The sequence below is a fragment of the Callospermophilus lateralis genome, chromosome 2 (assembly GCF_048772815.1).
Source record: "Callospermophilus lateralis isolate mCalLat2 chromosome 2, mCalLat2.hap1, whole genome shotgun sequence".
In the NCBI taxonomy this organism is placed as follows: domain Eukaryota; kingdom Metazoa; phylum Chordata; class Mammalia; order Rodentia; family Sciuridae; genus Callospermophilus; species Callospermophilus lateralis.
This window is the reverse complement of record NC_135306.1, coordinates 93,308,125-93,329,380: the sequence shown is the minus strand read 5'-3', so window position 1 is coordinate 93,329,380 and position 21,256 is coordinate 93,308,125. Positions and strand designations below refer to the sequence as shown.

Genomic DNA, 21,256 nt, shown 5'->3' with positions numbered 1-21,256 from the left:
AAATGGTGGTTCCATTCCCAGCTTTCCCAGGAATCTCCATACTGCTTTCCAAATTGGCCGCACCAATTTGCAGTCCCACCAGCAATGTACAAGTGAACCCTTTTCCCCACATCCTCGCCAGCACTTGTTGTTGTTTGACTTCCTAATGGCTGCCAATCTTACTGGAGTGAGGTGGTATCTTAGGGTGGTTTTGATTTGCATTTCTCTGACTGCTAGAGATGGTGAGCATTTTTTCATGTACTTGTTGATTGATTTTATGTTCTCCTCTGAGAAGTGTCTGTTCAGGTCCTTGGCCCATTTGTTGATTGGGTTATTTGTTTTCTTATTGTTTAATTTTTTGAGTTCTTTGTATACTCTGGATATTAGGGCTGTATCTGCAGTGTGAGGAGTAAAGATTTGTTCCCAGGATGTAGGCTCCCTATTTACCTCTCTTATTGTTTCTTTTGCCGGTTTGTGGCAGGTGCGCCTACCTTGCAGGCGCGGGGGTGGCTCTGCCACTCTGCGGGTTGCTGGGCCTGATTTGCTGGTGAGTCGCAGGTCTGCCTACCTTGCACGGCGGCTCTGCTCCTCCCCCAACTGGGGCGATGTGTCTGTCGGGCCACTGGGTCTGTTCTGTCGGTGGTCACGGTTCCGCCTACCTTGCAGGCGCATGGAGCAGCTGTGCCCCTCCGCTGGTTGCTGGGCCTGACCTTTAATATTTATTTTTAATATTTATTTTTCCTCGGCGGACACAACATCTTTTGTTTGTATGTGGTGCTGAGGATCGAACCCGGGCCGCATGCATGCCAGGCGAGCGCGCTACCGCTTGAGCCACATCCCCAGCCCAAACTATTTGGGTCTTTTATTCTTCTATATGAATATTAAGAATTTTTTTTTTCTTGTCCTGTGAAAAAGGCCATTGAACCTTCTTGCTCTGTCTTCTACTTGAGCTTTTGGGGGATATCTCATATCTAAACCATAACATGGAGGTTTTGAACCTTAGAAATATAGGTTTATATTATTATTATATTATTATTATTATATTATTATCAGTGAAAATTTGACTTCTTCCTTTCCTATTTTTATTCCTTTTATTTTATTCTCTTGCTTAATTGCTCTGGCTAAAATTTTATTACTATGTTGAATAGGAGAGAGGACATCCTTCTATTGTGCCCGATTTTAGGGATAATGCTTTCAGTTTTTCCCTATGCATTGTGATGTTAGCTTTGAGTTTGCCATATATTGCTTTTATGATGTTGAGGTAAATTCCTTTTATCCCTAGTTTCTTCAGTGTTTTTATTATGAATGAGAGCTAAATTTTGTGGAAGACTGTTTTTGCATTTATTGAGATGATTATGTAATTTTTGTAAGTATAGTTTGACATATGAAAATCATTAAAGTAAGTGGGAATTTCAGGGAAATAATTACTCCCATTATAGGTCAGATGGTAGCCTGGCCTTGTCTACTGTAACCTGTAGTGGGGTTTTCCTGGCTTCATGGTTCTACTGTGTTCTTCAAGTATCAGGTTGTTGTAGGGGACAGATGAGGCAAGGCACTGAAGATAGCAGGAAATAGTTTTATTTGGCTGCAGCCAGGCTCAGAGGATATAGCTTCTACTGTAATCAAGTAATCCCCCAAACCCCGAGTTCAGGTACTTTCAGAATTTTATACCCAGTGTGTGAGGTGAGAGGCTTAGAAGTTCACAGTCTGCAGAAGTTCACATAAAAGCAGATTTTTCTTTCACTGTTTTGGGGCAAGTTAACCCTTCAAGGACAGCTCCTGAGAAGGGGAGAGCTTCTTCTCCCCTTTCTTTCCTCCCCCTGACAGATGTTACCATAGAGCCCAACTGGTAACTTCTCTTATCTTAGAAATGTAGACTTCTCTGTGAAGCTCCAGCTCAAGGCCAGAGGCCTTGTTAAAAGATCTGTCTTCTTATTATCACAGTTTGCATTTGAAAACACATTTCTACAAACTATCTATACTGGATAAATGTTTGTGAAAAACTAGTAAAGGGGTGTCAGCACCTGGGGTGCTGATTTCTTCTAGGCCAGTGGCCAAGTAATAGAGCAACAGGAAAATAAGTTTACCTACATTGAACTCTTTTGTAAAGACTCTTTATGTTGATAGTCCTATAATTAATTAAGGTGAAGATTTCTGAAGAAGCTTAGTTAAGATTTTTTGTGGAGGAGGGGGTGCCACTAGAAGATCTCAGCTGTGACCTTATGCCTCAGGAGCAGATGCTGTGCTCAATGTTCTCAGCGTACTGAAATAGAATAGATTCAAGGAATTCTTAAAAACAATCAAACACAAAGGATGTGGGTGTAGAAGTCTGGGTAGGCTCAGTCCCTTCGTCTGATGAAATGGAGCGCAAAGCACTTCCAAGGTCTAGAGTGCCTTCGGAAGTGTGTAGTGTGTTTCCTTCTCATCCTTACAAATCTGGTGCATGGTGTGAAAAGTTCACAGATTCCTCTGACCTTCCTGTCTCATACTAACCTGTCCCTTCTTGTCCCCAGCTGGCTTCTGCAAGACCCCAACATGAAACTGAGAACAACAGACAAAGGCTTTGTTGAAGCAGTTGATAAGTATTTTGATCACCTGATTCCCAGAGTGATTCCTCTCCAGGTAGAGCCCCTGACCTTTCCTTCTGACACTGACTTTGGGGAAAGAGTGTTTTGGCTCAGTCACCAGTCAAATAGGTCATGTCCAGCCTCTATGAGAAATACAGGTGACTTTCTTATAACTTTGACTTTTGTACCCTCATGTCAAGCATAGAAATTTTGTCTTGTTAGACCAGGATGTAAAGAAAAGACCACTGACTCCAATTAAAATTAAATTAAAGCAAGTTCACTATTTCAACAGGCCGGGCTTCCTCTCCCAACAAAACCGCCGGAGCCAAAGACAGCCCCACAACTTTTTAGAAGTACAGCTTTATAGCCCAGAAAGTTACACAAAGGGGAGTTACAGATAACAAAACTCTGATGAGCCTAACACAAAGGCTAGTTTATATTTTTGCTGGCCCCGACATCAGAATTTATGAAGGTCATTAGAGCCTCAGAGAGAGTTGTTATCTGGTTAGGGAAAGCCAAGCATGGGTGAGTTCAAGGCACGGCAGGCATTCCAAGCAAGTTCAGAATTTTCAGTAATTTATAGTAAAGCCGAAATTAGCTTTTTATGCCTTTGTGGCTAGATGGCTCCCAATTTTAAGAGGGAATCAGACTGGGTTTATCAGTCTTTGGGGCTTTGTCCAGAGCTTCTGTAAAGACCTCCATGACAGAAGACAGGGACCCCAAAAAGGGTTACCATAGTTGTATCTGTGAGCTCAATATTCACTAAGCTTTACAGATCTGAATTTCCTATTTCTACTCTTTTGTTTACAATCATCAGTACAAACAGCTGGTAAAAAATTCTCAAAGGGTACAAAATAACTATGATAAATAAAATTCTCCTCCTCCAACATGTCCAAAAGCCATTTAGTTTTTTTTCCTAGGAGACAACTAATTTTACCATGCTCTTGTGTATCTTCCCAGAGATTTTCAATGCATGCAGAAAAAAAAATGCACATATACAGAGATGTGTCTATGTATATCCTTTTCTTTACATAAAAATATAGTTTCCAGTGGATAGTTTTCCTTTATCACTTAAATTACCTGCCCTGCCTCCCACCCCGATACTGGGGATCAAACCACAAGCAAGGCCAGTGCTCTACTACTGAACTGCATCCCTAGTATTTTCATTTTATTTTGAAAGAAGGTCTTTCTAAGTTATCCAGGCTAGCCTCAATTTGTGATTTTGTTGCCTCAGCCTCCTGAGTAGCTGGAATTGCAAGTCTTAACCACCTTGCCTGACTAAAACAATGTTTTTGAAATCTGTCATTCTTTTTTTTTCTCTTTTGTAGTGTTGGGAATTGAAACTAGGGCCTCAAATATGCTAGACAAGGGTCCAACCCCAGCCTACTGTCCTTATTTTAAATAGCTCTATAGTACTCCATAGCAGAATATGCCATAATTCACTTAGTTAGTGTCCTACTCATGGATATTATAATCTTCCCAGTTTATATGATAATAAATAAATTGCTTTAGATATTGTTTTGTATTTGTATAATATAGCTGCTATTGCCTACATTCAAGTTTGATTTAGTTATAGAAGTGAGAAAAACAATGGCATTTTCCTTCAACATGTAGTACCTTGTCCCGATGCACCAGCAAGAAATGCTCATTCTCAGAACGTTAATTTATAGCTCACAGACTAGTCTATGACAAAAAAGTGCTGTATACTATGCAGTCTGCAGTACAACAATTGTTTGATTTTTGTGGTTTCATAAGTAAAATACATCTGCATTTTCAGAAGATGTGAATAACTATAAATCTTAGTTTAAGAGACCATCTTTTTATGTAACCCAAGATGGTATAACCACCAGGATTCTTAGATAGTAGACTGAATTATATTAGACTCTTCTGTTTGGGGGAAACAAGACAGGGCTATAGACCCAGCCCTATGTAATTAATTCTGAATCATGGATTGTGAGTTATTCTTAATAAGATATTTATGGAAAGAAGAGTCAAAAGTTTAAAAAGGAAAGGAATAGGACAGGTACACTGGGAATGAGATTTCTGCAATAAAGCATTAGGAGAGATGGCAATCTTGAGGGGAAGGAACCCTGTCTTTAGGGGTGAATTCTGAGTCTAGTGGTAGGGGTCTTCTTTTGTAAGAAGGCCTGTTTGTGATGGTTTTCACAAGTTTCTGATGGTTTCATTCCTGCAATCTAGGGAAGATCAGTGACAATCTTTGAGTCTTCAAATTAGAAAAACTTTGACTATTTGGATGGGAGTATAAGTACAATGCCACTTAGTGTTTGTATGTGTTTATCAAGCAGAACAAATTTGGGATAAATGTCCCATTGAAATTATGAGAGGAGAAAATCCTACTAGAAAATTGATGGGAAGCAAGGAATTCTTAAATGAATTCTAAAATAAAATGCATAAGGCTTTACATTGCTTAATTATTTGTATTTTAAAATCGTTGTATTTAATTGATTGGTTTCATTGTTTTAATTATTATATCAATAGCTTCTTGAGTGCATTTACTGATTTACTTATGACTTTTTTAAAGTTTTTTTTTTTAATTTTATGATGTTAAGGTGGATTCTCTTACAATGGAATTTTTAGAAATCTCATGGTTTCAGCTGGGGAGAAGGTACTATTCGATAATGAGAATAATTGTTCTATATTTCTTAGTTCAGAATATTTACGCCTCTTAAGTACTGAGCAGCAAGGCACCCTGTGGTTTTTTGGGAGGTTGCCAGGTCCTGAGCAGGAGCTATGGTTTTAGTCCACAGTGGGAAGACATTGTCCCTGCCCTTTGGATATTATAGTCCTAAAACAAGACAAACAGGCAACACAATAAGGATTATAGTGGCGATGTGAAGGAAGCACAGGAACCCCCCTAACAGGCAGGGCGTACTAGCAAGGTCTTTCTGAAAAAGGGAGGTTCAGAGCATGTTTTCCTGAACAATTTATATTTGAATAATGACCTGCAAAATGAAAGCCATTAGCCAGGCCAAGACAATGGTCCTGAGACCCCATAGTGTATGGATGGCAGGAATAGAATGAGAAGTATGAAGAACTATAAGTGTTTGGGGCAGTGTGAGGAGGGAACAAGGCCAAAGCAGTCCATCAAGGAACCTACCAAGTATGTTCATTCTCCCTTGTGCCCATTAGGAGCAGCATCCTCACGTCCAAAAAGGAGCATGGATTCTACATCTTACATTTACTGGGTGGGCAATAGGGACTACGATGTTCCTTTTCATTGGGAGTGAAGACATTATATGTTTTCTCTCCAGAGCTTGCTTTGTTTTCAGTGTGGGCAAGATCAAAAAGAAGAAAATGCAGCTGAGTTTGGAAAGACAGTAAATAGTAAAATCCTGAAAAGTGCTTTGATGTAACATGACTAGGTCAATATTTAGGTGACATAATGGGCTAAAAGCTTTATTGGGGTGGTTTGAGGACTGAGCTAAAATTGAGAAGCAGAGAAGGTGAGTGTTGGCATCTAGGGACCCTTTCAGGATGTGTGGCTCTTAAAGAGCAAAGAGTGAGAGAACTGGTTGGAGGGGACCATCCCTATACCCTCTCTATCTATCTGATATGGAGGTCCTAAACAGGTTTCTATGATGATTGAGGTCAGTTAGTTTGTAAGTAAAAGTGGGAGGTCACAAGGGAGAGGGAGTTATGCCATAAAGCAACATTCCAAAGCAGGTGGTAGATGGGAGTGGGATGCACACATAAAGCATTAGGAGAAATGGCAATCCTGAGGGGAAGGAACCCTGTCTTTAGGGGTGAACTCTGAGTCTAGTGGGAGTGGTCTTCTTTTGTAAGAAGGCCTGTTAGCACAGGAAGAAGGAGGGATGCCTTTCTCACATCAGATAGGAAAATAGATGTGGTGTATGTAGAAATAGGTGATGTAGATTTGACAGTTAATATTCAAGTAGCATTTTAATATGGGAAATAGAGGATAACTATGGCTTGCTCATCTCCAAAGCACTAGGGCAGGTAGGACTCCTGAAATATTCCAACTTAAGCTCTGGGAAGGAGAGAGCCACATGCAAAGAATCCTGGCTCCCAGCATGCTGATCAGCTGAGTGGTCAGCAGCAGCAAACCAGACTCTAGGCTTTTGCCCCAGTATCCTCACTTTTCAACTTGTCTCCTAGTACCACCGTGGAGGCCCTGTCATTGCAGTGCAAGTAGAGAATGAATATGGTTCATTTAATAAGGACAAAGACTACATGTCTTATGTAAAGGAGGTAAGACACTTGGTTATCTCCATATTACTTGTCTCCTTGCTCAATCTGTGACTTCTCCGCATGCAAGTCTTATTCCCTGCTGCATGGGTCACTGCTAGGCTCTGTCCATTAAGAGCACATGTTAAGTTCAGGTTCAAATTCTCTGTAAATATTCAGTATTCTTAAGGCAATCAAGATGAACTTAAATAACTTTGTGATGAAACCAATCACCATGTTTTGAAGGTAATTCCTTTCTGTTTACAATCTCTATGACCCTCTTGAAAGCTGGAGGCTGGTAAACTTACATTCATAGTAAATCAGATTTCAAGAACTTGGTGATAATGGCTATCAACTTGCAGTTTTCTGACCCTTCTTCTGTTCTTTTTGCTCCTCCATGGGTAGATTTCTCAGGCAGTGATGAACTGAAGTCCTGTCTGGTGTCTTTTCGGTTGCCTCAGGCTCCTCCTATTCCTGGATTCCTACATTCAAGAAGCTGATAAGGGTCACTCTAAATTGGACTCTGTCCTCAGGGTGCCAAACAGGATGTAGGGCCACATGATGTAAGCTGACCCATCCAGACTAGTTCCTCCTGGTTATCTCTGTCCACACAGAGACATTGTGTGAATGGCCGGGAGATGATAGGAATTGTTTGCTAGCCTGGGAAGGGGAGGAGAGGAGGGCAGGACTTCATCTACCTTATCTCAGACCCAAGCTATGGAGTTGGCTTACCATGAACTGAACCTCTGAAACTATAAGCCAAAATAATTTTTTCTTTTCTAAATTGTTCTTGTCAGATTTTTTTTGGCCACAGCAACAAAAAAAGCTGACAAAAATAGGGTCTGTGGATAATTACATTTCCTAAGTAGCAGATAGTCAGACTCTGAAGTTAAACACTTTTTTTTCTTACATTTTCATTGATGTATTATAGTGGTACTGATGGAATTTGTCGTTACATATTTGTACATGCACACAATATCCAATATAACATTATAATTTGGCTAATATCACTCCCCAGTACTTTACCCCCTTTTCCCTATGCCCCATGGCTTGGTGCCTTTCCTCTATTGATCTCCCTTTGATTTTTATGAGATCCATCCCCATCTTTCTTTTCCTTTTCCTCCTTAGCTTCCACATATTAGAGAAAGCATACAATCCTTATGAAGTCAAAATACTTTAAAATTTGCCAGCTTTCTGTTACTGTAAATGAATGAATACTTGAGATAATCAACTTACAAGCAAAAAGGGTTTATTTTGGCTCATAGTTTTGGAGGTTTTAGTTCATGATTTGTTGACCCCATTGCTATTGGACCTGTTTTCAGGCAGCACATCATAGTGGAGTGTATGCCAGAAAAAAACACTCACCTCACAGTTTCTTTTGGGGCTGCACCCCCAGTGTTGTAAAAAATCTCTCATTAAGCCCCACCTATTAAATTTCTCACCATCTCTCAATTGCTTCTTGCTGTGGACCAAGACTTTACACATAGCCTTTTGGGGGACACTCCAGATCCAAAAGATGGCACTTTTTGTAGGTCATACTCTTCCCATCTGAGTACAATTGCCTTTATTTCCTAATTTCCTTATATATCCTAACCATAGGAGGGAGGGAAGTGGGTTCATTTTGTTCATTTTTTTCTCAACAGGCCTTGCTGAAAAGAGGGATTGTTGAGCTGCTCTTGACCTCTGATAACGAGAAGGAAATTGAGCAAGGTTCTGTCGAAGGAGGTACAAATTTAGAGTTATTTCAAAGTAGAACTCAGAGATGTTTAACAGCCAATGTAAATTGTCAACTAGCCTCAGAAAGAACCAAGTGTATCTTTGGTGCCTCTTTTTTCCTATATCCATTGAGATTAATCCCAGAGATTTGATTACAAATGTGGCTTCTTTAAATAGCAGTAATGAAATTCCTCATCATGAGGGCACTTTGCCATTTTTCATGACTTCTGTGGCTAGGAATCTGGGTTGATATGACTCAGCATCCAGGACATCCCCACCAAGATGTAAAATTGGTGGGGAACCAAAGGATGGATGTGTGTGGAACCTGGCATAAACAAAAGTTCCAGTTCTGAGAGTCTATAGCTTCAGGTTTGGTTTAGAAACTTAGCAGATCCCAGAGAATGAACTACCAGGACAATTCAAAGCAAAATCACAAAGTTACAATAATGAGGGGAATGGCCAATTTATGAGCAAGTAGGTAGGTTCAGGGAACATCTGTCAGATGATCTTTAAAGCAGATTTGCAGCTGTTGTGAACTGCTATCTTCTTTTTAGTGGCTCTTCCCACTTTATTATGGTGCCCTGGAAAGTATGCTGAGCCTGAGACCAGATAAGCTGCGTTCAGTTTTTAGATCAAGTTTTTAACCTTGGTCTGTGTCTTCTTCACACAAATGTGGCTAAGTTTAACTGTTCTTCTCTGTAATGATGTTTATCGTTGCCAACGGTCATGATAGCACTTTGTGATTTGCAAAGTGAACTACAGCAATGTCTCATAATCCTTTCTACTCAGTGTGACTCTTGCCATGTGCAAGGTGGACCTCTATCCCTTCCCTCAGGGCTCTTGTCACAATGCCTCAGTGGTCTATCTCTTCTCTCTACAGCACTGACCACTGTCAATATGGATTCATTTAAGGAGAAGTTCTTTTCTAGGTTTCGTCGAATGCAGGTAAGACAGCCTACAGATGAATTTAACCCTTTCTCTTGCTATAACCTCTTGAACCTGTGCAACTGGTGATCACTGAACAGGTGATCAAGGGGGTTTGATAAGAAGACTGCCTGTCTTTACTCTGGGCACTGGTAGCATTCAAAGCCATGTTGGGAGCATGTTTGCCTTCCGGGGTACAGAACGAGGAAGAAACCATGCTTGTATCACTTCTGTTCATAGAACATGTTCATGGAGATGACTCTGAGAAGGATGAGGGCCTTATATCAGGAAACACCTAAGTAAGGATCAGCGGGAGCTGATACTCTCTTTCTTATGAGTAAAGATCATGGAAATGGGCTATATGTATTTCTTATGAAGAATGCATGATTTTTTTGGTGGGTTTAGGCTTTTTTAGCTAACCAGTACAAATTATGGAACAGAGTGAGAATTTTATGCAAATATTTAATAAACACAGAGTAAGCAGGTCCTTTCCTCCCAGAGGGTAACCTCCTGTGATAGTTACATAGATTGACAAAGCACAGTCCATGCCTCCAAGTCCTTTCTCAGTACCACTAGGGTGGTTTGTCATAACCAAGCATGATTGTGGTCCCTGCAGAACTGGCTTCCCTGATTTCCTTTCACTCTGGGGTCACATCTGCACCCCGTATGGTGGTCTGCAAGACCTGGTATGATGTTCCCCTCTCCTCCTTTCTATCCCCTGTCCACTCTTCTGGCCCTGAGGTAGGAAGTCCTCACTACCATTTCTGCTCATTGGTCTCCCATAGCATTGGCTTGAGGGCCCTCTCTCCAGTACTAGTCTCTTCTCCACAAGTAGTCATTCTTGCAATTAAAGAACCAATCAAATTTCCTTTTCTCATCAATTTTCACACAGTTCTCCATAACAAAGGTTAATCATCAAATCAGAATAATTAGCGTTTCATCTCCTTATCATTTCTTTGTGTTTGGGGAATTCAAACTCCTGTCTTGTAGTTTTCATAAAGGAGTATTGTAAACTGCAATACACCTACCATGCCAGGGAACATTAGAACTCATTCTTCTTATCTAACTGGATTTTGGTACCTGTTATTCAGCCTTCACCTAGCACCTTATGCCCTACTTTTCCTAACCTCTAAGAATCACTATTCTATTCTTTGAGATCAACAATTTTTAGCAATAAGGCATTTTTAAAATTGAGACATATTATTTGCACATTTTAATGAGATTTATTATGATAAATTCAATGCATGTGTATAATATGTAATGAACAAATCAGGATAATAAGAACTTTTATCTTCTGGAATGTTAATCATGTTTAGGTTTTAGAAGTTTTGTACTCTTCTAGTTATTTTGAAATATATTATAGGTTGTCATAACCAATAGTTACTATACTGTGCCATAGAAAAACCAGAACTAATTCCTCTCCTCTGTGTTTTGGTGCCCATTTATTTCCATCTTCCTTTCTCCCTGCCATCCCAGTCTCTAGTGTCCTCTATTCCATTCTGTTCTTCTATGAGACCACTTTCTAGTTTCCACAAACTAGTGAGAAGATGTGGTATTTCTTTCTGTGTCTGGCTTTTCACTTGATATGATAGATCCAGTTCCACCTATGCCAGAACTTCCATACTGTTTTACATAATGATTTTACTAATTTACATTCCTGCTAACATTGTATATGAATTCCTCGTTGTCTTCATTCTCACTAGCACTTGTTCTTTTTTTTTTGATCATTTTGAATAGTCATTCTAACTATGGTAATATGCTATTTCATTATAGTTTTGATTTGCATTTCTCTGATATTTAGTGATATTCAATATTTTTCATATACTTGTTTAAAATTGGTATATCTTCAGAAATGTCTATTTAGATATTTATTTATGCCCAGTTTTCAATAGGATTATTTATTTGTTTACTTTTGTATCACATTTGAGTTGTAAAATTATATATTCTGGAAATTAGACCCTTGTTGGATGAGTCTGAAAATATTTTATCTCATTTGGCAGGTATTGATTGTTTCCATTGCTATGCAAAAGCTTCTAAATTTGATAAAATTTCATTTGTCTATTTTCATTTTGTTGCCTGTGCTTTTGAGGTTTTATTTTAAAAATGTCTTTACCTACACTGGTTTCTTGAAGTGTTTCCCTGGGTATTCTTATTAATAGTTTTATAATTTCAGTTCTTAAGTTTTTGGTGTGTTGCCAGTTGAGTTTTGCATATGGTGAAGACAGAGGAGTCTAATTTCATTCTTCTGCATATTGAATATCCAGTTTCCCCAGCATCATTTATTGAAAGACTATCCTTTCTAAATATGTGTTTGTGGCAATTTATTGAAGGTCAGTTAGTTATAGATATGTGGATTTATTTATGCCTCCTCTTTTCTGTTCCATATGGAAAAGTGTCAGTGTTTTAGTCTCTATGCTTGTTAACTGGTTATCATAGTTTTGTGATATGTTTCAGAGTCAGGTATTGTACTTCCCCCAATTTTGTTCTTTGGCTCAATATTGCTTTTATACTAGTAAAAGTGTCTTTTGTAGTTCCATATGGATATTAAGATTTCTTCATGTGAAGAATGTCACTAATATCCTTCTGGGAATTTGATGGAACCTGTAGGTTGTTTTGTATAACATGGACATCTTAACTACTAATTCTTCTAATTCATGAACATGGGATCTGTTCATTTCTATGTGACCTCTTCAATGTCTTTCATCAGTGTTCTATAATTTTCATTATAGAATTTATTCACTCCCTCCATTAAATTTATTTCAAAGTATTTTATTGTTTCTTTTGTAGCAATTATGACTGGATTTGCTTTCTTGATCTTTTGTCAGCCATTTTGTTATTGTGTATAAGTGGTACTAATTTTTGTATATTAATTTTGGGTCAACTTTAGTAAATTTTTAACTGCTTTACCAGTTTTTCATGTGGTTTATATAGATGTAAAATTATGTTGTCAGCAAACAGGAATAATCTGACTTCCTCCATCCCATCTTAAATATCCTTTATTTCTATATGTTGCCAAATTGCTCTAAGTCAGTATAGTGTTTAATACAAATAGTGAATGTAGACGTCTCTTTCTTTTCTTTTCTAGGATCTTAGATGACACACTTGCAAATTTTGCTGTTCAGTATAACATTGGCTGTGGATTTATCACATATAGTCTTGATTGTGTTGTGACACAAAAACCACAAGTTTTGAGAAATGTACTATTTTAGTGTGTTTTCTTCTAGTTTTGGGTAGCCAATCATTTGCAATCTACAGGCAGCATAGTGTAATGGGTAAGAGAATGTTTCTGAAGCTGAATTGGCAAATTCAAATTCCAGTTGAGTGAGCTTTGACGGGTTAATTAACCTCAATTTCTTCATTTGTAAAGTGGGGACTGAACACATCTCCTTTTGGGGGTTATTACACAGGAAAAAAGAAATAAACTACTTTAGTCAGTGTGCAGCACATAGTAAAAGTTCAATAATTACTATTGTATTGTGGTAATTATTTTACATAAATAAAGAGTATAATCCATAGAGATGTGCAAACATTTATGAATTCCTTTTTATATTTATTTATTTATTTAATACTGAGGTTTGAGACCCAGGATATTGAGCATGCTAAGTAAATGCTCTAAAGCAGAGCTACAATCCTAGCCCTTTAAAAAAATTGTGATAGGTGTTGCTTGCAAAGGCTGATCTCAACTTGCAATCCTCCTGCCTCAGCCTTCCAGAGGATTATAGATGTGATCCGTTATGCTCAGCTCATTTATGAATTCTCGTATACTGAATTCTTTATTGACATAAACATACAAAATACAAACTATTAGAAATTAAGTAATAAAGATAACTATGGCACAGGCCTATAATCCCAGCTACTTAAGAGGTTGAGGCAGGAGGCTTGTGAGCTTGAGGCTCAGCAACTTAGCAAGACTCTGTCTCAAAGTAAAGAATAAAAAGGTTTGGGATATAGCTCAGTGGTAGGGCATCTCTGGGTTAAATCCCCTGTACCAAACACACACACACACACGAAAAGTATGAGGATGAGCATAATAACAATGGACACTTCCACACAAGAGTGGTATGGATTGAAATAAGGGCAAAGAGAAAGTGAAAATGCAGACAGGATAATTTAGTTCTGGTGGTTAGGGTTAGAGCTGGAGTTAAATGGTGGCTGTAAGAGCTGTGTGATCTCTAAGCCTCAGTTTCAGACAGTCAGTAATTGCATTCAGATCCTTGTGTACCTAAAATAAATTCTCTGAATATCAGCCTTGCATAAGACCAGGTTGACTTTACTGATGCTACCTAGGAACAGCAGGGAGGCACATGAAACTAGAGGAAGCCAAGAGACCCTGGGCACTTAGGAAAAGTGGAGGATCTAAAGCTGTGGAGGATGAAGGTATAATGTGTAAGGGGTAATGAAGTTTTGATCACAAAGGGAGCTCTGACTTGGGAAAAAAGTGTAAACACAAGATCTTCAAGTTCTCATCTATTGTATGCAGGTTTTTTGGCCACTCTTGTTTTGTTTTTTATCAGACTTAGTATTTGCCTTTGTTTGTTTCTAGAGAAATAAGCCCATTCTGGTTATGGAATATTGGACTGGCTGGTTCGACAATTGGGGAAGGAAACATCATGTTAAAAGTGTGGATGGTAAATGTTTTGTAGTTTTCAACTCCAAGTTCAGATGGCCTTGAGTCATGGATAATGATATTATTCTCTGCTAATAACTGTTACCAGAGGTGGTATTGGGAATCTGGAGGTTGCAATGTGTTTCTTGGCTCTTGTGTTCTTGTAGGGGAAAATTTCAGGCAAGATATGAAATGTAATAAAAATATAGCAGAATTAATTAGGAAAGAAATTATTCTCTAGAGGGAGGGAAAGAGAGGTGGGTTGTCTGTACTAAAAGGAGAGAGTGATGTTGTGCCCACTTTGTTCCCCAGTTTTATTGAGTCTTTGGAAAGTTTCTGAATTGTCCCACCCAGTCACCACCTCTCAATTTTTGACAGTAGAATAGTATCAGATTTTTAAGTCCCCAGAGCACATGGTTTTACCCATAGGTACCTAAGCAAAACCCACTTGTGGCGGGGTGGGGAAGGTGGCAGGAATAATGACCTGCTAAAGATCTAAAGGCAACTTTTGGTTTCCTTGGCCTATGCTGACCAGTTCTAACTGGCACTTGTTCTTACAGATTCTGTGGTCATGGGCTTTTCTTTTAAATTATTCTGTTTTTCTGGGTCTTGGAATCTTTGGTTTATATAAAGGTCACATACCCCCCTGGCCAAGGTAATTTGCATTCTTACCAGCAGGGAGGATCTTAAATTCCTCAGCCCAGAGAATAGCCCTAAGGAAAACAGGTTGTTTGTCAAAGGATATAACATCCTATTGACTTAAGCCAGAGTAGAGCCAAAATGGCATTAGGTAAATTACACTTTGGGTAAATTGCTTTTTGAAAGAAAGTCTTTGGGTCTTTGTGTAGACTCAGTTTATAGAATTATCCCCTTAATTTCGTGTTTCTACTGATCATGTCTGTATGCTACCTATCCAAGTTTATATATATATATATATATATACACACACACACACATGTATATACATATACATATATATTTCCATGTGAAAATTATAAAAATATATTTATGTTTTTAAGTGCTATAATCAGTCACCTACTACTTTTCTCTAAAGAATAGAGCTCTAAAACCCATTATTTTCTTCAAAAGTTACCATATGTGTTATATTTCTTGCTCAATTTAAGTTTTTATGTGTCTCACATCTAGGAAGATGGGACTTAAAGGGTTAACCTGCTCATTTAGTCATATAAAATCATTGAACTTCTACCATGTATAAACACTTATCCAGCCTCTGAAGATACATTGTTGAATAAAAATTACATGATTTCTACCCTGCAATAAGCCTATAATTTAGTGGGATCAACAGATCATTAGAAAGCAAATCAATATATAGGTCTACATTCAGCAGGTACTCTACAAACGAATGTGCAATATTACTGTGTTTCTATTCAGTGCCTCCAGAGACACTATCCTAGAAGGTGGGAATGAAGGCACACTAATTTTTTGTAAAATTAAAAAATGAAAAGAATAAAAGTAGGTACTTATGTACCTTAAGGGTTTTTGATACTTTTGTAAATTAGAGTCAAATTATATCAGTGCTGTGGGGTAAAAATTTTCAAAACTGCTCTTGGTCCTGGCAGGATTTAGTTTCTTAAAGTAGTTCTGACTGATTCTATCACTTCCTGGTTGGAATTTTAGTGGAGGTTTGATGAAAAAGTAATTAACTGATTGTGTTTGGAAATAATAGTTTTTACTCAAGACTACTTTTTTTCCTTAATTACTAATTTTCTGTATGTTTTCCACTTCCCCCTTTACAGAAGTTGAACAAACTGTGTCTGAACTTATCAACCGTGAGATCTCCTTCAACGCATATATGTTCCATGGTGGAACCAACTTTGGTTTCATTAATGGAGCTGTATATGTTGGGATGCACAGAGGCGTTGTGACTAGCTATGGCAGGTGTTGGTGGGTGTGGTCACCTTCCCAGTTAGAGTATTGCTGGAGCTTTAGGGAGGAGACTCTAGAATCATATTTTAACATCACAGGGTTTTGACCTATCATCTCTGCTGAGCATTTATTTTCTTATCTGCTTTCTTTTCTTCTGTGATGTTTTTAACTCTCCAGCAGGCTGTCATTTCAGGAGACAGGGCTTCCTGGCACTTTGAGCTCTGCCTCATTTGTGTTGTCCACTGACTCTGTGACCAGAACCTCTAGGAGAGATAGGAAACAAACTATGATTGCTATCAAGCACAGCTGGATACAGCTGGAAAAATCCAGATTGAGGAGTGAACAGAGTCTCCATCAGAAAGAAAAATGCCCAGGGTGGGCTCAGTGTTATGGGAGATACAGGTCTCCAGGAAGAGTGTGAGGAGTGTTCTTACATTTCATGCTCATGTAATAGCCTGTGATGGAACATTCTGGAGGCAGTTAATATATTTTCCTTCTCTCTCACTCTCAGAGGCCCTGACCTATCCCATGCTCTAGTGCTAAAACAGGGCCTGATGTGGAGGGCTACATGGCCTGTGACCCTGCCTTGGGTGTCTTGCAGACTATGATGCTGTGCTGACAGAGGCTGGAGATTACACAGAAAAATATTTCAAGCTTCGCAAACTCTTTGCATCTATTTCAGGTACTCAACACCCATTTGGTGGAAGGATGGCCACCCTATGGGAGAGTGAGGACAGGGAACAGTCTCTTCTATAAACATCAGTTTAATGAAGTTCCTGAGGGTAAAGGCAATCTTAGGTTCCAATTCTGGCTTTCCCACTTAAAAGCTGGGTGGTTTTGTATAAGCATTTCTAAGTCTTTTAGCTGAAAAATTAAGATAATGATATGAGTTTCCTATGATGATGGTGAAGACTAAGTTCCTATTTGTAAAATTCTTAGTACTGTATATGACTTAGGAACCCCATAAATAAAAAGAAAAACACCCTCATTCTGTTTAATTTTATTTCACTAAATAAAGTCAGTTAGCCATCTACTAAGGCCTAGAAACTAGGCCTAACATTGTAGAAGGTGTAAGACAGAGTTCCTATCCCCTAATAGCCCTTTCTCTTCTATGGTTCTGTGTGTTTACAAAATGGCTTCAACTTAGTTCTTGCCTATTTAGCATCACTTTTGGAGAATCACATGCATATCCTAGCATAGATCTCATTTCTCTTGCTTACTGAGGGATACAAGGAATCTGGAATAAGAGTGGGGAGGCTAAGAGAAGGCAGTGGTAGGCATTTCTTGCCCTGTGAGTCATTTTCTTTGTAGCAAAGCCCCTGCCCCTCTCACCTCAACATACTTTGAAGACCGTGTACCCTTCTGTGAGACCATCTCACTTCTTACCACTGTGGGAGGTCCTTCAGTACTTAAATGAGGTGAGTCCTGCTTTGGCACCAGCCTAGAATTGACCATTACAGAGAGGGGGGGAAAGGACTGAGACCAGGCTAACTTCACTTAGCATTATCTTCTTTAACTCCATCTATTTACCTGCAAATACCATGATTTTATTCTCTTTTATTGCTGAGTAAAATTCCATTGTGTATATATGCCACATTTTGTTTTTATCCATTCACCTATTGAAGGGCATCTAGTTTGCTACCACAGTTTAGCTGTTGTGAATTGTGCTGCTATAAACATTGATGTGGCTGTGTCCCTGTAGTATGCTGTTTTTAAGTTCTTTGGGTATAAACTGAGGAGAGGGATAGCTGGATCAAATGGTGGTTCCATTCCCAGTTTTCCAAGGAATCTCCATACCACTTTCCATATTGGTTGCACCAATTTGCAGTCCCACCAGCTAAGTGAAGTTAGCTAATCCTAAAAAAACAAATGCCAAATGTTTTCTTTGATATACGGTGACTGCCTCATAGTTGGGTAGAGATGGGGAGCATAGGAGGAATAGACAAACTCTAGATAGGGCAGAGGGATGAGAGGAGAAAGAGGGGACAGGGGGTAGCAATGATGGTAAAATGTGATGAACATCATTATCCAAAGTACATGTATGAAGACATGAATTGGTGTGAGCATACTTTATATAAAAACAGAGACATGACAAATTATGCTCAATATGTGTAATAAGAATTTTAATTCATAAAACAATAAATAACACTTCTATTACTCCTTAAAAAAGAGATTTCTTCAAGGAACTTTTATTGTGAAGTATAAAAATTAATCCTTGGCATTATGTCTAAACATAGAGCCATGGAATAAGACCTACCAGTTCCTTTTGGGAGAACTGTGAAGAGGTTTAAACTTGAAGAATAAATGTTGGTGGAGGTGAATAGCAGGATTTTAGATGATATTGTATTTGACTGGTGAATATTGTGATGGCATCCGTAAAGGACTAGATCAGAGCTGGGAACCCATGTAACTGAACTGCTATCTTGATTCACCGTCAACTAGTCTAGTCACTGAACTAGTATGGATCTCTGTTCCCCTTTGCAATTATAGTATGTACCCTATTTTGAAGAAAATTTGAAAAATTTTCAAAAACTAAGTCATGTGTTTTTTTTTACCTCTCATTTCACTATTTTAGATAAAAAGTAGAGACAAGCACATGCTAAGTAAATATTACTTAGTGAATACATCATCTCTTGACTTCAATTATTTAGAATGTAATTTGTTTACTCAGTTGATAGATTCTTATGATTACAGAAAGTATGCTCTCTTCACCAGCATCTGAATTTCCTAGTCGGTAGAGACCCAACTTATAAGAGCATGGTCACATAGCATTTGTTCTATTATTTTCTATTCAGCGAACTCTTGAGGACCAATAAGTGGTTCAACAGTGATGAGGGTCTCAGACAGCAAGAGCCTGACTTCTCATCCCTTTGGCTTCTGTTCCTGTCTTGTCTTCCTCATAGCCAGTGAAGTCACGTATTCCAATCAACATGGAGAATCTTCCAATAAACAATGGCAGTGGTCAGTCCTTTGGATTTGTCCTTTATGAGACTTCAATCTGTTCTGGAGGCCGCCTGCATGCTGAAGTTCATGATATTGGACAGGTAGCTATCAATAAGTATCCCAAGTGGTGAGCCTGGTGTTTATCTGACTCTGTAATTGAAGAAGCAAATTAGTTGCTGATTTGCTTTACTATATGGTAGTGTTTAAAGCACCTACTATGGGGGAGGCATTGAGTTTATAAAGTCAAATAAAACAGACTTCCATTTTACTTTAACACAAATTATTTTGGGAATTCCCATTGAGCTTCTAAACATTTGTTAGTCCCTGCCCTCATATTGACCTCCTTCTGCCTCAACCACAGCCTGTCTTCTCCTTTTCTTCAGGTGGCCCAGTCTTATGCTGTTTTTTTTTTTTTTTTGTAGGTGTTTTTGAATTACACAATTTTAGGAGTTCTGAATGAGAACGTTCAGGACCTGTTCATTCCTAATTTCACGGTATGTAGTTCTAGAATCCAGGTGTTGCCCTTGAACCACTGCTAACAGGTAAATATGTCCGGTTCCTGAGATCCCTCCTTCTCCTCCACTATGCTTTGGTGTATCTTCTCATATAGAGCTGCTGCAGGATTGTGCAAGGGTATAAGGTGTATCCCAAGCCCTGGTATTTCGAACCTACAGCCCAGAAGTTCTAGTGAGAGTGTACTTTCTCCTCTAGGCAAGAGTCATTCCCAGCCTCTATTTAGGTCTCTGTTCAAAGGCATAAGTAAGCCTCTATCTTTTTAATAAGATCAGCAGAAGAAAAGGGCAGATGTAATATGTAATAGAAGCACACCCATCTCTTTACTGGAGAGGGAGCACTGCTGGGCTGTGGGGCATCCTTTATCCCTTTTGCTTTTGTTTCCTTCTGGGACTTGGAGGAAATAATGAGTTCTAGAATATGAGTCCTAACTGGCTATATAGTCTCCATTAACCATTCTGCCCCAAACAGGAATGTCAACTTCTCAGGATCCTGGTGGAGAATCAAGGACGAGTAAATTTTTCATGGAAAATTCAAGATGAGAGGAAAGGTGATATCAGGGCCTGAGAAGCAGGCAGTGGTTTCACTTTAGTTACTTAGAATGAATAGTTGGGGCTGTGTTGGGGTTGGGAAAACAACAGTGGACCCCTCAGCATGGGATACTGAGGATCTAGGACCAAAGATGACAACTCTTTTTCTTGCCCTTTCCTGTCTTTTCCACTTCTCCAGGGCAGGAAAGTAGAACAGTTATTGGGTGCTGGTTTGTCCAAAAGCAGGGCCCAGTCTCCTTTTGGGAATTTTAAGAAATGTTCCAATACTAAGTGGGAACTTTCTTGATAGTTTAAGTATACAAGCAGAAACCTCATTCACAGCTGTCACATAAACGTCCTCCTGACTGTACCCCCGTCACAAGGCTTACATATGTCTTCATGTCTTTGTCCCAGATCCTGAAGAATATCTAGTCCTTGTTTCTATTCTCTTTACTGCCTCCCCTCTGCAGGATTAATTGGCCCTGTTAAAATCAATAATGTTTCTCTGGAGGGTTTTACCATCTATTCTTTGGAGATGAAGATGAGCTTCTTCCAAAGGTATGCTCCTCTCTGCCTCCAAAGACACAATGAGTGATCAGCTGCCTTGGTTATTTTTCTGTTGGTATTAAAAAAAAATCTAAGGCTGGGAATTTTGAGAACAAAAAATGTTTATTTACTTCACAGTTTTGTCATTCTGAGGGCATGGTGCTGGCACCTGGTCTGCTCTGTTGTGGGCTTATAGTGGGTGGCTTTCCACGATAGGAATATTTGCAGGAGGGCCAAGCAAGTGGGGTGGCCTCATTATAATAAGCCATTCTCATACATACTAATTCACTCCGAAACCAGTATTAATACCTTCTGAAATTGGTGACCCTGTGATCTAGACATCTCTTGGTCCTCCCAATTCTTAAAGTTTTCACCATCTCAATACCACCACTCTGGGGACCAAGCTTCCAAGATGTGCCACTCTGGGGTACAAACTCCAACTACATCCAAACCATAGCATCTTTGAGAGTTCGAACTGATCAGTTTGTAAATGAACAGCCCAGTATTCAGAGAACTATGGAATTTGCTCTATATTACCAAGTCCTTTGAATCAGGACTAGAACCCTAGAGCAAGTCTCCTGGTTCTCTTTTTAATACATGCATTCTCATAATCTCACTGAAACAGAATCCTGTGAGGGAAACCTGGGGTCAATATTGGGATGAGAGCTGGGAACCATTTTCCTCTTTCTTATGGTTTGATCCATTTTTTAGGCTCCGTTCTGCCAGCTGGAGGCCTATATCAGTGAGATATTTGGGCCCTGCCTTCTACCTGGGGACCTTGAAGGCTGGCTCTTTGCCCAGGGACACCTTCCTGGGGCTACCAGTAAGTGAGCCTCCCT

General features: G+C 39.1%; 1 protein-coding gene across 1 annotated transcript in view; it reads left to right on the top strand.

Annotated features, from left to right (window-relative positions):
- LOC143386594 (beta-galactosidase-1-like protein 3) overlaps nucleotides 1-21,256 on the top strand; it is a 36,808-nt gene that overhangs the window by 10,301 nt on the left and 5,251 nt on the right. The window contains exons 6-18 of the mRNA XM_077108151.1: nucleotides 2,493-2,601; nucleotides 6,684-6,776; nucleotides 8,396-8,477; nucleotides 9,349-9,413; nucleotides 13,936-14,020; nucleotides 15,756-15,893; nucleotides 16,487-16,567; nucleotides 17,197-17,303; nucleotides 18,789-18,929; nucleotides 19,251-19,322; nucleotides 19,813-19,891; nucleotides 20,342-20,429; nucleotides 21,129-21,240. Coding sequence (XP_076964266.1) covers nucleotides 2,493-2,601; nucleotides 6,684-6,776; nucleotides 8,396-8,477; nucleotides 9,349-9,413; nucleotides 13,936-14,020; nucleotides 15,756-15,893; nucleotides 16,487-16,567; nucleotides 17,197-17,303; nucleotides 18,789-18,929; nucleotides 19,251-19,322; nucleotides 19,813-19,891; nucleotides 20,342-20,429; nucleotides 21,129-21,240 — 1,252 coding nt within the window. The remainder of the gene's footprint in view (nucleotides 1-2,492; nucleotides 2,602-6,683; nucleotides 6,777-8,395; nucleotides 8,478-9,348; nucleotides 9,414-13,935; nucleotides 14,021-15,755; nucleotides 15,894-16,486; nucleotides 16,568-17,196; nucleotides 17,304-18,788; nucleotides 18,930-19,250; nucleotides 19,323-19,812; nucleotides 19,892-20,341; nucleotides 20,430-21,128; nucleotides 21,241-21,256) is intronic.